The 23,124-nt window shown below is 40.8% G+C and overlaps 1 protein-coding gene across 7 annotated transcripts in view; it reads left to right on the forward strand.

The window, feature by feature from the left end:
- The first annotated feature begins 3,079 nt into the window (after nt 1–3,079).
- tlcd4a (TLC domain containing 4a) overlaps nt 3,080–23,124 on the forward strand; it is a 65,962-nt gene continuing 45,917 nt past the window's right edge. Inside the window, exons 1-5 of one of the 7 annotated variants that reach the window (XM_070886644.1) lie at nt 3,080–3,409; nt 5,882–6,028; nt 11,424–11,540; nt 13,160–13,321; nt 15,646–15,735. In XM_070886644.1, coding sequence (XP_070742745.1) covers nt 13,173–13,321; nt 15,646–15,735 — 239 coding nt within the window. In that variant the 5' untranslated portion in view covers nt 3,080–3,409; nt 5,882–6,028; nt 11,424–11,540; nt 13,160–13,172. Of the gene's footprint in view, nt 3,410–3,650; nt 3,735–5,881; nt 6,029–11,384; nt 11,541–13,159; nt 13,322–15,645; nt 15,736–23,124 lie in introns of those variants that run through there. The other 6 variants (XM_070886643.1, XM_070886642.1, XM_070886645.1 and 3 more) reach the window with 6 other exon arrangements.

The following is a 23,124-nucleotide window of genomic DNA, read 5'->3' on the forward strand; positions in this document are numbered from 1 at the left end:
ATCAGACAGAAGATATACTCTCTGGATAGAGCGTACACACTCCCTACGGATAGGTGAAGTTACATCGTAAAGCGTTAACAGTTATACAGTTTTGAAATCAGATAGCAAAATACAAATGGATTGACAGTCTAACTCAGCCACTCATTAGTCAATCTATATGAGATGTTCTTCTTGAAAGCTCAAGTATTGCCTCCAAATGTTTCAATTTAATGGTGTGACTATTAACTGAGACCTTGCAATTCTGCAGATGTATTTCATGTTACAATTATATATTATTGGCAGGATTAGTGACTTGAAACCTTGAGACAGACTGTTAGCTATGCTGATGTTGCACTTTTTGCAATCTGACATTCTCCCAGCTATTCTTCCATGCCTTATACATTTTCATATATCCCGTTTACTTTACTGTCCTTAATTCCATATATTCCGTTCAGATATCCACAAAGGTAGTTCACCTGCACCAGCTGCTTCCCAGTATAAGATTAGTTTTGCTGATAACAACTTCACATGTGCCTTACTAAATAAGACAAACTATCCAAAGCCTGTCTAATTCCAATGAAAAACATTGTTATACATTTGCAATTTTAATGTTTCAAAATTTCACAGTTCAAAATGATTGCACTACTTTAATGTTTTTCTTTATTTTAAGAAGAAATCTCTGCTTCATTCATGATTCATGAGTGAGTGCCAGTGTGACAGATAAAACGTTGCCATTTAAATTTACTTTGCTCTTTATTTTGTAACATGTTCTGAATGGTTGACTATCTTCTATTGATTTGCATTGGAAAGAAAATACAAGAACAACAGCATAAAAAGGGTTAAATTAACAGAGGAAGAAGGACTGTCCTATTATTCAAATAAGGAGGGGTGTTCTGGATAAAACGTTCTGAATTATAGATATATAGGCAGGGCTTTTCCGCTTGCCTGCCGCATTGACCTACTAAAATCAATGAATGGAAAAATGAGTGTGTGCAGAAGTAGAAGCCTCTGGCTGGTGTTATTCTTTGGTAACATATATACTGTTTAAGAGATATCTGTTGAAGAAGGAAAGATGCAAGTTTTTCTTAAATATTGGGGTTTTAGTCCTCACTGTAAAAGCCCACTGTTAATCTGAATATTCAATATTTGTAGGTAAGTTTGCTGTATTTAATCTTCCTCTCCTGATAAGCTTTGAAAATTATTATAATTTGTATCAAAATTGCTAAAACATCATATTTGAGCCTCTAGCCAGGCAGGAACCATAAATTAAACCAGATTATTTAATATGTGTTTTGGTTTGCTGAAAGAAATGCTTATTTAGAACTCGTCTGCTTGTTTAATATCTGTAATGGAGGCCTGGTCTTGATTTGTGTGCAAAATAAACACTCAGCTGACTCTCCATGCCTAATTCCAAGAGATGAGAGAAAATAAGAGATATGGTGTACAAAAAACAAAGGTAATAAACTGACTGCAAAAAAACAAAATACTGAATAGCTGTGTAAAAAATATTCAATTTCCTGACCCCAGATTATTCAACTTCAGGTGGCATCACAACTGAGCTCAATTTTGTCCAGCAAGGGTCCTTGGATACCAATTAAGAGTCTCTGGCAATTTTTTCCCTAGCTGACTCCTTAGCAAAGGAAAATTTTGCAGCATACCATGTTTTAATTACCCAAATCATCAAAAGAGTTTTTTAGTGGAAAATTCTATGGCTCTGTTGCTAAATGTAACCAGGTCAAAACACAATCCAATTTGGATCTAGCTGATGCAAGTTTAATTCATGGCTGTAGATCAGGTTCTAATTAGATCAACTGATGAAAAACAAATTGCTCAAGTTTCACAAGTCTTCTGTTCTGCTGCAGTTGGGGTTTCCTACCACACAGATTTAACCCTTAAAACTAAACTGTTCTATATTGGTTACAATATATTTGTTCCTGATCTATATATAGGTAGGCACTTAGTTCTCGATAATAGCTTTATATTTGAGTTTTCCCCGTTACAGCAATGTGTCATATGCTAATTTGAATTTCATTCCATCCTTCGAGGTATTCCATTCTGCGTTGTGAGATAGGCACATCTATTGCATTAGATTTACTCCATACTCTGAACGGTTGAGATCATCATCATCATAGGCAGTCCCTCAAAATCGAGGAAGACTTGCTTCCACTCCTGAAGTGAGTTCTTTGTTGACTGAACAGTCTAATACGAGAGCCACAGACTCTGTCACAGGTGGGATAGATAGTCGCTGAGGGAAGGGGTGAGTGGGACTGGTTTGCCTCACGTTCTTTCCCGAATCTGCCCTTGATTTCTGCATGCTCTCGGCATTGAGACTCGAGGTGCTCAGCACCCTCTCAGATGCATTTCCTCCACTTAGGGTGGTCTTGGGCCAGGGACTCAAAGATACCCAGTGATCAAGAAAAGAGGAGTGTGGAGTATGGTCGTGAGTTAAAAGAACATGCTGAAAATCCAATACTTTGTTTCAACTGGTGGGCAAATACCTTTTAAAACAAAAGAAAAAAGAGTTGCATTTATATAGCACCTTTCACGACAAAACATTTGCATTGTTGATGATTGAATATTTTTGGTAAAGACATCCAAATCCTTTGCAACTTGGATGAGTATCCCTCATGTAACACATGTATGTTTTTTTCAGTGTCCACAGTTTCAATAAGGTTCAGTTTTTAGTATTTGCTTGCATTTTAAAACAAATCCCCAATAAAATCTCAAAATGCACAGCAAGCCCATCAGCATCTGAAAAGATAAAATGCTTCCAACTTGGTCCTTTCTTATAATTGACTAATTTGAAAATAAATTTGAATTGCATAGAAAACGAGATCATTAACATACTTGGTATGCCTGCAGATCTGAAAATAGTGACTGTTTTTAACGTCCCACCCAATCCAAACACACACAGACACAAACCTACTCAGTTAAACTAAACAGGTCTGTGTCTGTGAGGGTGGGTGAAGTTTCTGAAGGTGGTTCAAAACCAGTTTTTTGTGCGTGTTTGGTGAAACACTCTCCAGACCAGAAGGGGTTTATTTAATGTGTCGACCGACTTCCAGTTGGAACGAATGACATTGACCCTAGTGGCGAAAAGAACAGCTATATTGAGAGAGAGAGAGAGAGAGAGAACTCAGCATGCAAGACACATGGTGAGAAGTGAGAGTGCCAGGAGCTTGCCGGAGAGGGAAGGTTGATGTGTTTCTTAACTTTAAAAAAAACCCCAGAAAACGCACCTTTTCTTTTTAAATGCATCGAGGTGAAGAAAAGCGTAACCGAAGGAAGAAAAGTCAAAACAAGTTCCAAGAGGGCCAATGGGTTTGGGAGTGTGGCTTTAAGAGGAGCAACGGCTGCTGATGTTTGGAGCGGATGGTTGCCCGGCGCTGGTGAGGAGATGGAGCCGGGGGACAGGGAGCGGAGAGAGGGGGTAAATTACCCGGGCCCCGGCTACTGCCGGCGATGGCGGGGGTCGGGGGTGGGGGAGAGGGTCGGCGGCTGGTCCTGGGGGGTGAGGCCGCGCCCCTGAGGGTGAGCCAGGCCTCGGCCGGGGGAAAGCAACCATTTCCCTGCCTGTGATCCACCCGCAACCGGCGGCTGGCTTTGTTGTTTTCCTCTCTCTCTCTCTCTCTCTCTTTCTCTCCTCATCTTATCTATTTAGTTATAAGATAAGACGGAGGAGCCGAGCGGTGAGGCAGTCCGATCCAGGCCCGGCCTCCGAACATCTCCTGGCCAGCCCCTCCCTCGCTGCCCAGGTAAAGTCTCACAATATCCAGCACACAGGCATTGAGGGGAGGGAGGGAAGATTTAACCCAAACTGTAGTCTCTTCTCCTTCATATACCCCCAGCCTTGCGAGAAAAGGCCTTTTCCTCTTGAGAGAGAGAGAGAGAGAGAGAATGTGACTTGGCTGAGACAACACTGATTAAAAAACCTGATACTGTAAGTCGGTCGAGAAATGAAACAGACTGGGAAGAGAACACCCAATGTGTTGGGGTTACTTTTTTTAGATGGTGGTGAGGAGGATGAGAACATGACTATTCAATGATTTTAAAAACGTTTTTACATAGGAAGTCAGAGCCACAGTGCACTATGTTGAAGAAAAGGTGAATCAGCAAGTCATGTATAAGCAAATCCAAGTTTGCTTGTTTTTTTTTAAAAAAAAGCCTTCTGAAGATTGTAGATGGCAGGAAAGATTAAGAGAGGGTAGGAAGGAGTCCTACTGTTTGCAGGCACTGGGAAACTAGCAGAGTGTAATGAGTTGACTCAAACACACTGAGGATGCAGGTATTTATTATGAATATCCTCATACTTATGCAGAGTATGGAAGATGGTATATTTTTAGTCTGGGAGTTGAATTTTTAGCCTGGGTTGAATCCTTTACTTGCTCTATCTATCTGATACAGTAGAGGCATCAATCTGGTTTGCTATCATTCCTATATATTAATTTACATCTGTTCTTTTTGCTACCCAATTTTTTTGGATGATGCAGAAAATTGTGTGTAGAAAGCCACCCAATTTGGTTGTGTTGATGTGTGGTGTAACCACTTGGTGTATGATGCAGCAGCCTATGTATGAGGTTATTCATAATGAATACTTTAATTTTTAAGTACAGCTCATGCCGGCTAAACATTAGAATGCTGGCATGGTGTTAGAATACAACTTTGTGCCTGTGATTCCTTACGTGGCAAGTTCCTGATTTTAGTGAGTTTTTTTTGCTGGAGCCATGAAGTTCCAACAAAATTGTCGCACCAATCAAAGCGCGGTGCTGTGTTTGCACACCTTTTTCAGTCTGCGAGCACATTCCTTGTCTCCTTCTGATGGAAAATAAATTGTTACACGTATCTTGCAGATTTAGATATTGTGCATTGTATGTTGCAATGTATAATTTCCACAAGTGTACTGTTAAGGTTACCCTGCAACTGTTAACCAGGCTGTATGTCATAATGGTACAACATCTATTGGGGTGAAGAAAAAAATGAATAGGGAGTAGGCAGGCTGTTAAAGTTTGTTTCCCATAACATTTTTGGCGTTTTCTTTTTAATGATAGTCATCATCATGAAGGTATTAGTGTTTGAGTGATTATGGCAGGCTTGCTCCCAACACCAGATTGTGATCTGTGTCTACACTGCTACAGATTGCAGCCTTTTCAAGTCCGTTGGACAAGGACACTAGTACAGTAAACAAGTTACTGTATTTGTTAGCTGGTTTGCTTGGTAACGGGCAGGGCGACTGTATTAGATCTCTGAAACCAAGATTCTAATGCAACGCAGACGGATGGGCTGAACGTCTTCTCAATCATTCAGCTAAGTAAATTGAATTTAAGCATTTCAACCCAATTTCAAGTGGGTTGGAGTCCAATATACAAATTTTTTTTTTCTTTTAAAAGCATTTGGTTGTCATTATGGAATAGTAGGAGATCCTGTTTCTGTGGTTGGATTTGAAGCATATTGCTGGGATGGAGTAACGGGAAGCTTTACTCTAATTGATTAAAAAAATTTATTTCATGTTGCACTCTAGATTTCTGATAAATATTCTGTCAAAGTAGGCTGAGAATTACTGATGCATTCATTTAAAGAGGTATATCTCGATGGTTGGAAATCAAGGTGGCCTATAGTTGGTGTGTCTTTAACTAGTGGGACATTGAGTAGTAACAGTAATTTAGCTGCATGTTTCTTGAGCTACATGTGGATTTTCTTATTGAACGTGCAGAAGTCTGTAGACTTTTAATTTTCAACAATCAGATTACTATTAGCTGTATGAGCACCCTCAATTATTAGATACTTATAAATTGGTCCACTTCTTGGTCAGTGGGGTTTAGGAAGGTGGTAGTAAGCTGTTGGTATAGCACCTTTTTTATGTGTTTCCTCTTTTCCCCCCATTCTGCTGTTTTGTCTCATTTAGCCTGACTTGCACGCACAGAAAGCTGGTTAGACACACAGGAACCAGAACTGCTGAGATACTAGTGGCATTCAAAATCTCAGTTATTTTATCTTGCTCAATCCCCAGGACAACGGTGTAACTGTTCGACTCCTACTACTCAATACTCAGGTAATATAATTACAATTATGTACTACCTTTTGCTTTTTAGCATGACTGAATCTGTGCATCAGATTTAAGTATTAAAATGTATTTGTTCCCTGTTCTTTCTCCGCTCCCAAATAAAAATTGCTGTGTGCACCCTTGGTTGGGTATTCCAGCTCTCAGCAATCTCCACAAATAATGTTGACATCACTGGTGATGGACCTTTTATGAGATATGCTTTGGACTTTTGTGGTCCACTTCGTCTATTTAAATATGGCTCCTATATTTCCTGTGGCAACACTTTTTGTTAAATTTACTTTAATCATATTTGACCCTGAAATGAGCTTTTGACCACATCCGCAGCATAACTAAGACCGCCTATTTCCACCTCCGTAACATCGCCCATCTCCGCCTTTGCCTCAGCTCATCCGCTGCTGAAGTCCTCATCCATGTCTTTGTTACCTCTAGACTTGACTTCCAATGCACTCCTGGCTGGCCTCCCACATTCTACCCTACGTGATTTAAAACTTGGCTACCCGTGTCGTAACTTGCACCAAGTCCCGCTTACCCATCACCCCTGTGCTCGGTGACCTACATTGGCTCCCGGTTAAGCAACGCCTCGATTTCAAATCTCTCCATGGCCTCACCCTTCCCTATCTCTCTAATCTCCTCCAGCCCCACAAACCCCACCCGAGATGTCTGCGCTCCTCTAATTCTGTCCTCTTGAGCATCCCTGATTTATAATCGCTCAACCATTGGTGGCTGTGCCTTCTGTTGCCGAGGTCCTAAGCTCTGGAATTCCCTGCCTGCACCTCTCTGTCTCTCTACCTCTCTCCTCCTTTGACACTCCTTAAAACCTACCTCTTCGACCAAGCTTTTGGTCACCTGCCATCATTTCTCCCTATGTGGCTCTGTCAAATTTTCTGTCCCATAATGCTTCTGTGAAGCGCCTTGGGATGTTTCACTATGTTAAAGGCGCTATATAAATATAAGTTGTTGTGGTAAGAGAATACTGGCAGTTTTAATAAATATTTCTTGTACGTTATGCTGAATCAAATGTAGGTGACGTGTGAAATTCATTTTTAGAGTCAGGTGGGATCTTGCTGTGTAATTTAAACTCCATTACTGTAAAATTTTGTGTGCAATGTTACTTGCCTATTCCAGCTTTTAGGAAATAGGCACATTGCATGAAGGTGTGCCTGGCACCACAGTATCCAGAGTGTCTCTTTAAAAATAGGACTCTTACATTGTCGCTCCTTTCAGAATGATGAAGAGCTTGCAATGCTGAGTTATAATGGCTGCACGTCACTCCTTGATTTGCAAACAGAGCTCTGTGCGCACAGGTATACATGCATGTGTAGAGCTGTGTGTGCAGAAATGTGTTCAATGCCAGTAAAACATTTTGAGTGTTATATCAGAGCTGACGGGACAGATTTTTGTTGTACATGCTAAGGATTTAAAAAATTAACTTTAAAAAAAAAAGTGCCACCTGGGAACATTTTAAGTTTGCTTCACATCAGATGTGGTTACACTGCAGCTGGTGGAAAGGCAGATGGTTTAAAACACCTCAAATACATTGTTTTTGCATCATACAGATGTAAAAAAATGCAGTTGGTACAAAAACTACATATGGCAAAAAAAAACATACAACTGCACTAAGTTTTTTTTTCAGTCTATGGTAGGACAGAGGCAGAGCGATGTACAGTGGCAGATGCACAGAAAAGTTCATGTACTGTCCAGTTATCATAAAATATGAGTTAACAGCAGCGATCCAGACAACTGTTCTCTGGGTCAAAGTCAGGATTTTAATTGTTGGATAATGGGCTAAAAATAAATAGAAATTGGAAAACCAATCATAGTTTGTCTTACAGAAACAGGCATGGTACTCAATTACTTCACATAATAAAATAAATACCTATCCAATTTAGAGGGTGGTTTTGTTGTGACGCGAATGTCCTTGTGGATGATCAGCTTTGTTAGATAAATGTCTTTGACCATCATTTGGTGATAATTTGTGTCTGAATTATTTCTGTTAGTTGCCCCAGCTTTAATCAAACTAGATGAAAAGTGGTTGACTTTAATTCTGTGCCCCATTCATATTTAGATTAGCATTTGGAGCTAACACAGCCCCATGATGTAATTTATTTCTTTCAATAAATCTGACGACGTAGTTTTAGCCAAAATTACATGGTATGATAGTGTGGTGCCATTTCCCCAAATGGAAGAGATCAGAAGTGTACAGGCGGGCAGCAGACTTCCAATACATAACCCAGTATTAGTGTATATTGCTGAGCAAGCCACTCCCATTCATTGAATTCTTTAAATTGCTGGCTGAAGGGAATGCAAGGTTGCCTGTGGAAACTTCAGTCTTCTGTGAACACAAATCTCGCATTCATGTTGCATTTTTCACGACCTCGGGATGTCCCAAAATGCTTTGCAGCCAATAACGTACTTTTCACATTGTAGTCACTGTTGTATCAAAAGTTGGGGGGAGGCTTGGAATTGTAACAATGGGAATGCTGCTTGGAGGAAAGTGAGTTTATTTTTCACCCCCTCTCGAGTTTGTAGTCCCAATGTATAAGTGTGTTTCCATTGTGGCAGACATATTTGTGGAAACACTAGCAGGACAGTAAAGCATGACTTTGGCCAGGAATTTCCTCGGAGCTGCTCTTGCTCCGTTACCATACTGTCATAGAAACATAGAAAATAGGTGCAGGAGTAGGCCATTCGGCCCTTCGAGCCTGCACCACCATTCAATAAGATCATGGCTGATCATTCACCTCTGTACCCCTTTCCTGCTTTCTCTCCATACCCCTTGATCTCTTTAGCCGTAAGAGCCATATCTAACTCCCCCTTGAATATATCCAATGAACTGGCATCAACAACTCTCTGCGGTAGGGAATTCCACAGGTTAACAACTCTGTGAAGAAGTTTCTCCTCATCAGTCCTAAATGGCTTACCCCTTATCCTTAGACTATGTCCCCTGGTCTGGACTTCCCCAACATCGGGAATATTCTTCCTGCATCTAACCTGTCCAGTCCCGTCAGAATTTTATATGTTTCTATGAGATCCCTTCTCATCCTTCTAAACTCCAGTGAATACAGGTCCAGTCGATCCAGTCTCTCCTCATATGTCAGTCCTGCTATCCCGGAAATCAGTCTGGTGAACCTTCGCTGCACTCCCTCAATAGCAAGAATGTCCTTCCTCAGATTAGGAGACCAAAACTGAACACAATATTCCAGGTGAGGCCTCCCCTGTACAACTGCAGTAAGACCTCTCTGCTCCTATACTCAAATTCCCTAGCTATGAAGGCCAACATACCATTTGCCTTCTTCACCGCCTGCTGTTCCTGCATGCCAGCTTTCAATGACTGATGTACCATGACACCCAGGTCTCATTGCACCGCCCCTTTTCCTAATCTGCCGCCATTCAGATAATATTCTGCCTTCGTGTTTTTGCCACCAAAGTGGATAACCTCACATTTATCCACATTATACTGCATCTGTCATGCATTTGCCCACTCACCTAACCTGTCCAAGTCCCCCTGCAGCCTCTTAGCATCCTCCTCACACCAACACCCAGCTTAGTGTCATCTGCAAACTTGGAGATATTACACACAATTCTTTCATCTAAAATCATTAATGTATATTGTAAATAGCTGGGGTCCCAGCACTGAGCCCTGCGGCACCCCACTAGTCACTGCCTGCCATTCTGAAAAGGACCTGTTTATCCCGACTCTCTGCACGTCAGTACATTTACCCCCAATCCCATGTGCTTTAATTTTGCACACCAATTCTTTTGTGTGAGACCTTGTCAAAAACCTTTTGAAAGTCCACATACACCACATCCACTGGTTCGCCCTCATCCACTCTACTAGTTACATCCTCAAAAACTGCCAGAAGATTTGTCAAGCAGGATTTCCCCTTCATAAATCCACGCTTACTTGGATCGATCCTGTCACTGCTTTCCAAATGTGCTGTTATTTCATCTTTAATAATTGATTCCAACATTTTCCCCACTACTGATGTCAGGCTAACTGGTCTACAATTACCTGTTTTTTCTCCCTCTTTTTAAAAAAAAAAGTGGTGTTACATTAGCTACCCTCCAGTCCATAGGAACTGATCCAGAGTCGATAGACTGTTGGAAAATTATCACCAATGCATCCACTATTTCTAGGGCCACTTCTTTAAGTACTCTGGGATGCAGACTATCAGGCCCCAGGGATTTATCGACCTTCAATCCCCTAACACAATTTCCCACCTAATAAGGATTTCCTTCAGTTCCTCCTTCTCCCTATAGCCTCGTCCCCTAGTATTTCCGGAAGGTTATTTGTGTCTTCCTTCGTGAAGACAGAACCAAAGTATTTGTTCAACTGGTCTGCCATTTCTTTGGTCGCATTTGGTTGCATGTGGTGGAAACTGTGTTTATACTTGGGTTGCCAACTCTGAACCTCCAGGAATACATTAAACCAATCAGGTGACTTTTGATCACTTTGTTTAAAAATGTTGTTGCATTTACCTTCGTTGGCTGTCTCAGTATCACCAAGGGCCAAATAAAATATTTCAATCATTTTTGTTACATAGAATACAAAAATTTCACTGAGATGAATTATAACAATTTATAAATCAAAGCAAGAACACAAATGAATAGCAAGATGCAAGCAGAAGTAATATTTAAATTAAAAACTACTGCGAAAAACCAAGCAAATGCCACTGATTCTACAAAAATTATTGATCTAAGTAAATTCCAAACAAAGCTTTTGTACAATTTTATGATTTGTTTTGTCAATACACTAAGTTCTAAACAATAATAAATAAAACCAAAAACGAACATTTAATTCACTGACTTCCACACCCCACCGTGGAATCCCTGCTTCAGTGAGTTGAGGCTCAGTTCTCTGGGATAATCACCAAAGTTGCCTAACTCCCATCATGAAACACAATGGCCCGGATTTTTGCATTGCGATTAATGGTGAAGCTATTGGCGTCGCCATTATTATGGAATAAATTTGAACAGCGACTTCTGGAGTACATACAGGTGTTACCCTGCTTCTCCACAAGCTGCGCTATAACAGAACCTCGCCAATAGCCTCGGCTTTGAAATCCATGCAAGGGCGTGATGCTGCAGTACTTGCCCACTAGTTACTCGTGCCTGGAAAAAGATGGAATAGGTGTATTCAGCTATAAGTGAATTTTTAATGGTGTGTTAAGTTATAATCAACATCTGACACTGAAAATTTAATTTTATAAGTAGCATCTCATTCCTTCAGAATGTAATTAGTATTGGAGATTTTTTAAAAGTTGTTTTTTTCTTTTGTCTGTCTCTTATCTCTCCATTCCAACTTCCTTCCCATCCTTTATTTCACTTTATATACATGATTTAGATATCATTTATACTTCCTGGTTTATAATTACTGGTTTAGACTCTGTCTATGAGGATTCTTCAGTCTGATTGGTGGAAGAGACTTGCTGTTGCTTGGCCTACTCATGCCACAGATCCCCTGTAGAAGTCATCGCGCTGGATCAGACACCTGATGACAGTAAGTCACTGCTACGGAAAAGCCTGCGAAAACTCTCTGGGCAGCTGTTGACCTAGTGAACGGCGAGCGCCGTTCCTTTGCTACTGAGCGCTAAGCTAAACCTGGGCCATTCTACAACATTGCACAGCACAGACTGACCTACACTGCCCCTCTCCCATCACCTTCAGTCACTGGAGACCGGATCACATTTAGAGGACACATTGTCTGCTTCCCCTCACTCTGCTCTTGCCAGTTCAAACGTCAATTCAGATCCTGAATCTTGCAGGTGGGTTAGTGGATGAAGAACAGCGTTTCAATTTTCAGAATTGAAAGCAGGCAAGGACTCTGCCCCTCTATTCAACCAAGCTTTTGGTCACACACGCACATCTGTCACCTTTATACCTTGGTGGGAAGGGTCTTGGGATATTTCTTTGGGATGCTAAAGGCTCAATATAAATGCAATTTGCTATTAACAATTGTATGTTAAATCAAGTGAAATTATGGCTCCTGAATCAGTTCCGCACACAAATATTGAGACTGCAGGTTTTGTGGGAGTTAGTGAATTATGGAGGTATGGTGGAGATTTCCCCTCTCCTTTCAGTGCAGCCAAGTTGTAAACATGTTCAGGTGTACGGGTATGGTTACTGTTTTTACACCAGCACAGAAACAAAGTACTTTTCTCCCGGGTTGCTGACAGCAATGCCTGGGAGATTCCTGGACAATCCGGAAGGTTTGACAATCTTGGCTTATGCTCACAAACTGGGTTTCCAGTTATGGTGGCAGCAGCTCTGAGGAGATTCCCAGCCCTTGTTTCCCAGAATCCCTGCTGATTTTGTCCTTTCAATAGCTAATGCTTTTCATTTACCCACAACTCCTTTTAGATTTGCTGGTCAGTAGTTTTCTGGCATGTCTCGTACTCTTTGTTAAATGGAGTTATGTACACCACTTTTCAATCCTTCGGCTTATCTTACAAATTAAATGAACTCGCCAAGATATTAAAAACTTCTCTTGTTTTTTCGCTATCTTTGTGTGTGTGTGTGTTGTATCTGAAAATTTGATATTTAACTTGAGTAACTTTTTTATTCCCATCTGGCTTAATAAAGATGGATGTGATGTGCCTAGTTACATGTGATGTAACTACTATTTTTGTCCCCAAATTCCAGATTCCTGCTATCATTTTACGTGAACCAATAAGTGATTGCCAGATATACAAAATTAGTTTACAGACTTCTGATCACCTTTACTGATTGCACCTGTCCTCATGTCCACATGATTCTTTGTATTTAAAAGCCATGTAATCACCCTTAATATTTCTCAACATCTTTATTTTACCAGATTAGTGTCTGTTGCCATTTGATCTGTTCTGGCCTGAATTGTGGCTTTACTACGTCCTTCACTGTAGATCTGTGGACTATTGTTGGATTCCAAATAAATTTTTAGAAAGTAATTTAATTTTCTTTCCAGCCATCTCTGTTAAAAAAGGGTGATTGGAGAGATTTGGAATGTTTAATTTAGGCTGCTCTGTTGGGAACTGTGAAAGTAAATATGAACTTAAACAGTAATTTACTGTTAGGTTATTGAATTGATTTATTAATCTTGTTTTACTTGGAATATTTTACCAATTGTTTATTTTCTTACAGGGGTCCAGTGGTCATGGCTTCGCTTGATTGGCTGATTGTCGCAGTAACTAGTTTCACTATATTTCAAATTATGTTCCATTATTTAAGTGGAAGGATATCTGTGCATTTATGCAAGGGTTTCCGAGCACTGCCTGACATTAAGAAGACTGAATGGAACTCCAGGTATACATTCTTGAGGTTATTTGCAGGAAATATACAGCACTTGAATAGACAAAGTCAAATGAAGGCATGGTTGCAATATTGTCTGCAGTTGAGGATAATCGTTCTCCTCTTAAGACACTGCAGTCAATTTTTTTTTTGGTAAACCTTAAAACTAATTTTTTAATAAAACTTCTGCCCTCCTTGGGAGTCTCCCTGTGGTCCACCATCTCCAGGCATCCAAGGAGATGGTCCGGTCCGGTAAACTGCTTGCAAACTTTGCCAGTACGTCTGTGTGGCCGAGCAGACTCTGCCAGTGCTTCTGCATGCCCTACCACTTGAAGTTCAATGAGTATGGTGTGGGGTGACTGACTTTGATTTGTTCCCCATCTCATGATCTTGTGACTGGCATCAGAACTCCTTGATGAAAATTTATTTTCTGTCATTCATTGTGTTGCCCAAGGTAAATTATCTTTAAAAATGGAAAACTATTGGGATGGGAAAATTTTCCTGATGTATTATGTTTCCCCAGTCAACTTTTATTTAGTAGTTTGGTTTAAATGTATAATAAAGAATATCTAATAAAGGGCAATTTTCAAGGTGGAGTTGTATAATGGTACAACCAGACATCCTCTTTAAACCAAGCCTCATTTAAGGGCTGCACTATATAATTTTCCATAAATCATTTATGTTTAAAATGTTCAGAATGAGTAAAGCGAGCTTGTTTTGCTTTGAACATTTTTATTTTTGGGATGTCATGATGCTGGCAAGGCTGCATTTATCCTCCGTCCCTAGATGTGATGTTTTCGTTTACAACTGAGTTGTTTTCTCATCCACTTCAGAGGGCATTTAGAGTTAACCCTGTGTTGTGGATTGGAGTCACATGTAGGCCAGACTGCGTGGGAGTGGCAGGTTTCCATCCCTGAAGGAGATTAGAAAGCTAGTCGGGTTTTTACAGCAATCTGGCAATTCTCGTGGTGCTAATGCACGGAATTATTCAAGCCAGTTTCACAGCTTGCCATGGTGGGATTTCAATTCACGACCTCTACGTTGCCAGTCAAGTAACATAACCACTGCACTACTGTACCTGCTACTGATGACTAAGTAGCTTTTAAAACAAAAAAACTATTCTTGGGATTAACTAAATAATAAGGAAACCTTCTGAAGGGGAACAGTGCAAAGAACTCTGGTTTATTTGGTAGAGACATGCTTCGTAAACAAAAGAAAACGGAACACTGGAGAGCAGGCACTGGTTTTATAATTGGATTATCATTGTTTTATAAATAGTGGTTTTGGAATGCTGTTAATCACATCGATATGATTTGAGATATTAGATTGAAGAATGCACTGTATGGTGTGAAATTTACTCTGCTTTGAGTTTGGAACTAGAAATTGCATGGTGTTTATTCCAGAGTTGGTGTTCCTTACTCTACACAGGATTGTAATGCCTTTCAGAAGTTTTATATTATCTCCTTTGACTGGATTAAAAACATTCCATTGTTTGAATTGTTGAGGTTGTAACAAGTACATTTGAAGCACAGCATTGGATGTTGTTCCATACTGGATATGTTTTGCATTCGTAAATATTTCCATTTTGTGTGCAGAGCGGTTCAAGTACCAGTGGATTTTTTTTTTTGCAGTGATTTAATCAAACTGTTGTTTGGGTAACTGTGTGTAAAGGAGTAATTTTGAACCCAATTCATGATGTTACCAGAGCTGAGAGGAAAGATTGAGCAGGTTGGGGCCCTTTTCAAATGCAAGTCTTTCTTTTTCATTGGAGAATAGAAGAGTAAGAGCAGAACTGATGGAGATTTTTAAAATTGTAGATGTTGTGAAATGGTCTCTACTTGGGGTGGCAGGGGTCCAAAATAGCCACAAACGGATCAAATGAGAATTTAGGAGGAATTTCTTTACATGCAGTGGTGAGAATGTGGAACTCACAGACACAGTGGTTGCAGTGAATAGCATTGACACATTTAAGGTGAGGCCTGATGCATATATGAGGGAGAAGGAAATTGAGGGTTAGAGCATGGGAAGAGGTAATTGGAGTATAAAGAGGCTTGTGCGGAGTATAAATGACAGCATAGACCAGTTTAGCCGAATGGCCTGTTTCTGTGCTAGGCATTGATTCTATATTTTACTAAGCTTTAAAGAAAATGTCATAATTACAAGATTAAGGGGAAAGATTCCTTGGTTGGCTTTATTTTGCTGAAATCATTAATGAATTCTCTGTATAGTTGCATGTGATTTTGCTATAAATGATGGAAGGAATCTTCCATATTAAACTGACTGTAGGCTATACAGAATAAATCCATGATGCCCAATCTGCATTTTCACTTTTTTTTTAGGGTAGTATCCACATTCCATGCTCTGGTGGTTGGGCTATTGTGTGTGTACTTGTTGTGGTTCGATGATGCTGTTAATGCAGATCCTATCTGGTAAGAAACCTACTTGGCCTGGCTGTTTTGAGTCTCTTCGGTTGTGGTCAGAAACTAGAGAGATGAAAAGTGTGCTGTAAAATGATGCTCCTTAAAGAGAACATAAGAAATAGGAACAGGAATAGGCCATTCAATAAGATCATGGCTGATCTGATCTTGGCCCGAACTCACATTCCCCAATACCCTTGACTCTCATCGTTCAAAAATCTGTCTATCTTCACCTTAAATATATTCAATGACCCAGCCTCCACTGCTCTGAGAAGAAATGCCTCCTTGTCTCCGTTTTAAATGGGCGACCCCTTATTCTGAGACTATGCCTCCTAGTTCTAGATTCCCCCACAAGGGGAAACAGCTGCTCTGCATCTAGAGAATCCCTCAGAATCTTATACATTTCAATAAGATCACCTCTCATTCTTCTAAACTCCAATGAGTATAGGCTCAACCCTTCTTCTTAAAATATTTTGATCTCCGGAATCAACCTTGTGAACCTTCTCTGAACTGCCTTTAATGCAAGTATATCCTTCCTTAAATAAGGAGACCAAAACTGTACGCAGTATTCTAGGTGTGGTCTCACTGACACCCTGTACACTTGTAGCAGGACTTCCCTACTTTTATGCTTCATCCCCCTTGCAAGGCCAACATTCAATTTGCCTTTCAAATTACTTGCTGTACCTGCATGCTAACCTTTTGTGTTTCGTGTACAAGGACCCTCAGATCCCTCTGTACCTCAACGTTTTGTAATCTGTCCCCATTTAAATAATTTTATTTTTCCAACCAAAGTGGATAACCTCACATTTTCCCATACTCCATCTGCCAAATTTTTGCCCACTCACTTAGCCGGCCTATATTCCTTTGCAGATTCTTTGCATTCTCCTCACAGCTTGCTTTCCCACCCATCTTTGTATCATCAGCAAATTTGGCTACATTACACTCGATCCCTTCATCCAAGTCATTAATATAGATTGTAAATAGTAGAGGTCCCAGTACTGATCCCTGTGGCACCCCATTAGTTACATTTTGCCAACCTGAAAATGACCCATTTATCCCAACTCTCCGCCTTCTGTTAGCCAATCCTCTATCCATGCTAATATATTACCCCCAACCCCGTAAACTTTTATCTTGTGCAGTAACCTTTTATGTGGCACCTTATCGAACGCCTTCTGGAAATCCAAATACACAACATCTACTGGTTCCCCTTATCCACCCTGCTCATTACATCCTCAAAGAACTCTAGGAAATATGTCAGACATGCTTTCCCTTTCATAAAACTATTCTGACTCTGCTTGACTGTGTTATGATTTTCTAAATGTCTAGCTGCTACTTCCTTAATAATGGACTCCAGCATTTTCCCAATGATAGATGTTAGGCTAACTGGTCTATAGTTTCCTGCTTTCTGTCACCCTCCTTTCTTAAATAGGGACACTACATTTGCGGTTTTCCAATCAGTTGGGACCTGTCTAGAATCCAGAGAATTTTGGTAGATTGCATCTGGTCTCTCTGCAGCCACTTCTTTTAAGACTCTAAGCTGCAGGACACAAGGTCCAGGGGACTAGTCCACCTTTAGCCCCATTAGTTTGTCTAGTACTTTTTCTCTAGTGATCGTGATTGTTTTAAGTTCTCCCCTCCCAATAGCCCCTTGATTATCAATTATTGAGATGCTTTTAGTGTCCTCTACCGAAGAACGATACAAAATATTTGTTCAAAGTCTCTGTTTGCCATTATTGATTCCCCAGTCTCATCCTCGAAGGGACCAATGTTTACTTAAGCTACTTTAAAAAAAATATATACCCAATAGAAGCTCTAGCTGTCTGTTTTTATATTTCTTGCTAGTTTACTCTCATCATCTACCTTTTTTTTTGTCATCCTTTGCTGGTTTCCAGACATTTCCCAATTCTCTGGCCTCCCACTAATCTTTGCAACATTGTATGCCTTTGTTTTCAATTTGATACCACCCTTTACTTCCTTAGTTAGCCACAGATGGTTCATCCTTCTCAGTCTTTCTTTCTCACTGGAATATATCTTTGCTGAGAGTTATGAAATATCTCAAGTGTTTGCCACTGCTTTTCTACAGACTTACCCTTTAATCTATTTTCCAAGTGCACTTTAGCCAACTCTGCCTTCATACCTTTTGTAATTGCCTTTATTTATTTAAGTTCAGGAGACTAGTTTGAGACCTAACTGTCTCGCCCTCACTGAATTTGAAATTCTACCATGCTATGATCACTCTTCCCAAGAGGATCCTTTACTATGAGATCATTAATTAATCCAGTCATAGAAGTTTACAGCATGGAAGGAGGCCATTTCGGCCCATCGTGTCCAGGCTATCCAGCCTAATCCCACTTTCCAGCTCTAGGTCCGTAATCCTGCAGGTTACAGCACTTCAGGTGCACATCCAAGTACTTTTTAAATGTGGTGAGGGTTTCTGCCTCTACCCTGCTTTCAGGCAGTGAGTTCCAGGCCCCCACAACCCTCTGAAGAAATTTCTCCTCAAATCCCCTCTAAACCTTTTACCAATTACTTTAAATTTATGCCCCCTAGTTGTTGACCCCCTTGTTAAGGGAAATAGGCGCTTTCTATCCACTATATCTAGGCCCCTCATAATTTTATACACTTCAGTGAGGTCTCCCTCAGCCTCCTCTATGTGAATGAAAACAAACCCAGCCTATCTAATTTGTCCTCATAGCTTAGATTCTCCACTCCCGGCAACATCCTCGTAAATCTCCTGCATACCCTCTCCAGTGCAATCACGTCCTTTCTGTAATACAGTGACCAGAACTTCACGCAGTACTCCAGCTGTGACCTAACCAGTGTTTATGCAGTTCAAGCATAAACGCCCTGCTTTTGTATTCTATGCCTTGGCTAATAAAGGCAAGCATTCCGTATGCCTTTTTAACCACCTTATCGACCTGACCTACTTTTAGGGATCTAAAATAGTCTGTTCCCTGGTTGGTTCCACAACATGTTGTTCTAAGAAACCATCCTGAATACACTATGAACTCTTCCTCAAGGCTACCTTTGAAAAATTTGATTTGGCCAATCAATAAGAAGATTAAAATAGCCCATGATTATTGCTGTACCTTTCTTACAAGCCTCCATTATTTCTTGATTTTACTCTGTCCTATGGTGTAGCTACTGTTAGGGGGCCTATAGACTACTCCCACCAGTGACTTCTTTCTCTTATTATTTCTTATCTCCACCCAAACTGATTCTACATCTTGATTTTCTGAGCCAATATAATTTCTCACTACTGCACTGATCTCATCCTTTATTAAGTTATCCCACCTCCTTTTCCTTTCTGCCTATCCTTCCGATATGGCAAATAACCCTGAATATTCAGTTCCCAGCCTTGGTCACCTTGCAACCACACCTCTGTGATGGCTATCAGATCATACTCATTTATTTTTATTTGTGCCGTCAACTCATCTATCTTATTGCGAATGCTGCATGCCTTCAGATAAAGAACTTTTAATTTTGTCGTTTTACCATTTTTCCTTACTCTAACTCCACTCTCTGCACTCTTATGTTCAGGTGCTCTGTCCCTTCTTGTCACACTCTGGTTATCATTACACCTATCGCTACCCTACACTATTGCCTTCTCCTTTCTTTTTGACTTTTTTTAAATGTCCGCTCACCTGATCCCTCCCCCCTCACAATTTTGTTTAAAGCCCTATCTACAGGCCTAGTTACTCGATTTGCCAAGACACTGGTCCCAGCATGGTTCAAGTGAAGCCAGTCCCAAAGGAACAGCTCCCTCTTATCCCAGTACTAGTGCCAGTGCCCCATTAATCGAGATCCATTTCTCCTGCACCAATCTTTGAGCCATGCATTCATCTCTCTGATCTTATTTACTCTGTGCAAATTTGCTTGTGGCTCGGGTAGTAATCCAGAGATTATTACCTTTTGTGGTTCTGCTTTTTAATTTAGCCCATAGCTGCTCATACTCCCACAACAGAACCTCTTTCTTTGTCCTAGCTATGTTGTTGGTACCTATGTAGACCATGACAACTGGATCTTTCCTCTCCCACTCCAAGTTCCTTTCCAGCCTAGAGGAGATATCCTCAACCCTGGCACCAGGGCAGGCAACACAGCCTTCGAAACTCACGCTCTCGGCGACAGAAAACAGTATCTATCCCCAGAACACAGACAATTTACTGCATTCTTGTCTGGTCACCACTAAATAACCAACATAATGTTGCCTATTGCAATGTTCCTAGTGTCCATACAGTGCACATAGATCACTAAAATGTAGTAGTCAGGTACCAAAAAAAAATCAAAAATGCCTGAGAACGTTAGACTTTATAACTAGAGCGCTAGAATATAAAGTGTGTGGCAGGGGCAAGTTTTGCTACAGCTATACAAAGCCCTGGTTAAACCACATCTAGAGAACTGTGTATATTTTTCGGCAACGCACCTTAGAAAGGATATATTGGCCTTGGAAGAAGTGCAGCAGAGAATTTTACCAGGGCTCCAAAGGTTAGATTGCATAAACAAGCCTCGTATGGGTAGAGCTGCGGAACACCAAAGGGCAGAAAACGCTAGTGGGAGTTGTGTACAGACCACCAAACAGTCATAGTGAGGTTGGGGATGGCACCAAACAGGAAATTAGGGATACATGCAATAAAGGTACAGCAGTTATCATGGGTGACTTTAATCTATATATAGATTGGGCTAACGAAACTGGTAGAAATACAATGGAGGAGGACTTCCTGGAGTGTATAAGGGATGGTTTTCTAGACCAATATGTCGAGGAACCAACTCGAGAGCTGGTCATCCTAGACTAGGTGTTGTGCAATGAGAGAGGACTAATTAGCAATCTTGTTGTGCGAGGCCTTTTGGGGAAGAGTGACCATAATATGGTAGATTTCTTCATTTAAGATGGAGAGTGACACAGTTAATACAGAGACTAGAGTCCTGAACTTAAAGAAATGTAACTTTGACAGTATGAGATGTAAATTGGCTAGGATAGACTGGCAAATTATACTTAAAAGGGTTGACAGTGGATTGGCAATGGCAGACATTTAAAGATCACCTGGATGAACTTCAACAATTGTACATCCCTGTCTGGCGTAAAAATAAAACGGGGAAGGTGGCTCAACCGTGGCTTACAAGGGAAATTAGGGATAGTGTTAAAGCCAAGGAAGAGGCATATAAATTGGCCAAGAAAAGCAGCCAATCTGAGGATTGGGAGAAATTTAGAATTCAGCAGAGGAGGACAAAGGGTTTCATTTGGAGGGGGAAAATAAAATAGGAAAGTAAGCTTGCAGGGAACATAAAAACTGACTGCAAAAGCTTCTACAGATACGTGAAGAGAAAAAGATTAGTGAAGACAAATGTAGGTCCCTTACGGTCAGAATCAAGTGAAGTCTAATGGGGAACAAAGAAATGGCAGACCAATTGAACAAATACTTTGGTTCTGTCTTCACCTAAGGAAGACACAAATAACCTTCCAGAAATACTAGGGGAACGAGAGTCTGGCGAGGAGGCACCGAAGGAAATCCTTATTAGTCAGCAAATTGTGTTAGGAAAATTGATAGGTTTGAAGGCTGATAAAACCCCAGGGCCTGATGGTCTGCATCCCAAGTATTAAGGAAGTGGCCCTAGAAATAATGGATGCATTGGTGGTCATTTTTCAACATTCTGTAGACTCTGGATCAGTTCCTATGGACTGGAGGGTAGATAATGTAACCCCACTTTTTAAAAAAAGGAGGGAGAGAGAAAACACGGAATTATAGACCGGTCAGCCTGACATCAGTAGTGGGGAAAATGTTGGAATCAATTATTAAAAGGTGTAATAGCAACGCATTTGGAAAGCAGTGACAGGATCGGTCCAAGTCAGCATGGATTTATGAAAGGGAAATCATGCTTGACAAATCTTCTGGAATTTTTTAAGGATGTAACTAGTAGAGTGGACAAGGGGGAGCCAGTGGATGTGGTGTATTTAGACTTTCAAAAGGCTTTTGAAAAGATCCCACATAAGCGATTAGTGTGCAAAATTAAAGCACATGGTATTGGGGTAATGTACTGACGTGGATAGAGAACTGGTTGTCGGACAGGAAGCAGAGAGTAGGAATAAACGGGTTCTTTTCAGAGTGTCAGGCAGTGACTAGTGGGGTACTGCAGTTCAGTGCTGGGACCCCAGTTATTTACAATATACATGAATGATTTAGACAAAGGAATTGAATGCAATCTCTCCAAGTTTGCAGATGATACTAAGCTTGGTGGCAGTGTGAGCTGTGAGGAGGATGCTAAGAGGCTGCAGGGTGACTTGGACAGGTTAGGTGAATGGGCAAATACATGGCAGATGCGGTATAATGTGGCTAAATGTGAGGTTATCCACTTTGGTGGTAAAAACAGGAGGGCTGATTATTATCTGAATGGTGACAGATTGGTAAAGAGTGAGGTGCAATGAGACCTGGATGTCATGGTACATCAGTCATTGAAGGTTGGCATACAGGTGCAGCAGGCAGTAAAGAAGGCAAATGGCATGTTGGCCTTCATAGCGAGAGGATTCGAGTATAGGAGCAGGGATGTCTTACTGTTGTTCTACAGGGCCTTGGTAAGGCCACACCTTGAATATAGTGTACAGTTTTGGTCTCCTAATCTGAGGAAGGACATTCTTGGTATTGAGGGAGTGCAGCAAAGGTTCACCAGACTGATTCCTGGGATGGCAGGACTGACATATGAAGAAAGACTGGATCGACTAGGCTTGTATTCAATGGAATTTAGAAGAATGAGAGGGGATCTCATAGAAACATATAAAACTCTGACAGGATTGGACAGGTTAGATGCAGGAAGAATGTTCCCGATGTTGGGGAAGTCCAGAACCTGGGGTCACAGTCTAAGGATAAGGGGTAAGCCATTTAGGACCGAGATGAGGAAAAACTTCTTCACTCAGAGGAGTTGTGGGCATGTGGAATTCTCTACCACAGAAAGTTGTTGGGGCCAGTTCGTTAGATATATTCAAAAGGGAGTTCGATGTAGCCCTCCCGGCTAAAGGGAACAAAGGGTATGGAGAGAAAGCAGGAATGGGGTACTGAAATGCATGATCTGCCATGGTCATATTGAATGGCGGTGCAGGCTCGAAGGGCCGAATGGCCGACTCCTGCACCTATTTTCAATGTTTCTATGTTTCTGTAACCAGGCCATTCAAGAGAGAAGTTAGGAAACACTTCTTCGTGCAAAGGGTAGTAGCTCAATTAATAATTTCAATTCGGAGATCCGATAGAGTTTTGCCAGCCAAGGGTATTAAGGGATATGGAGCCAAGACGGGTGGATGAAGTTAGGATATAGATCAGCCATGATCTCATTGAATGGTGGAATACTCTTGAGGGGCTGAATGGTCTACTCCTGTTCATATGTTCTGATATGAGAAAATAAATGGATATTTTA

Source organism: Pristiophorus japonicus, chromosome 8 (genome assembly GCF_044704955.1).
Source record: "Pristiophorus japonicus isolate sPriJap1 chromosome 8, sPriJap1.hap1, whole genome shotgun sequence".
Classification (NCBI taxonomy): Eukaryota; Metazoa; Chordata; class Chondrichthyes; family Pristiophoridae; genus Pristiophorus; species Pristiophorus japonicus.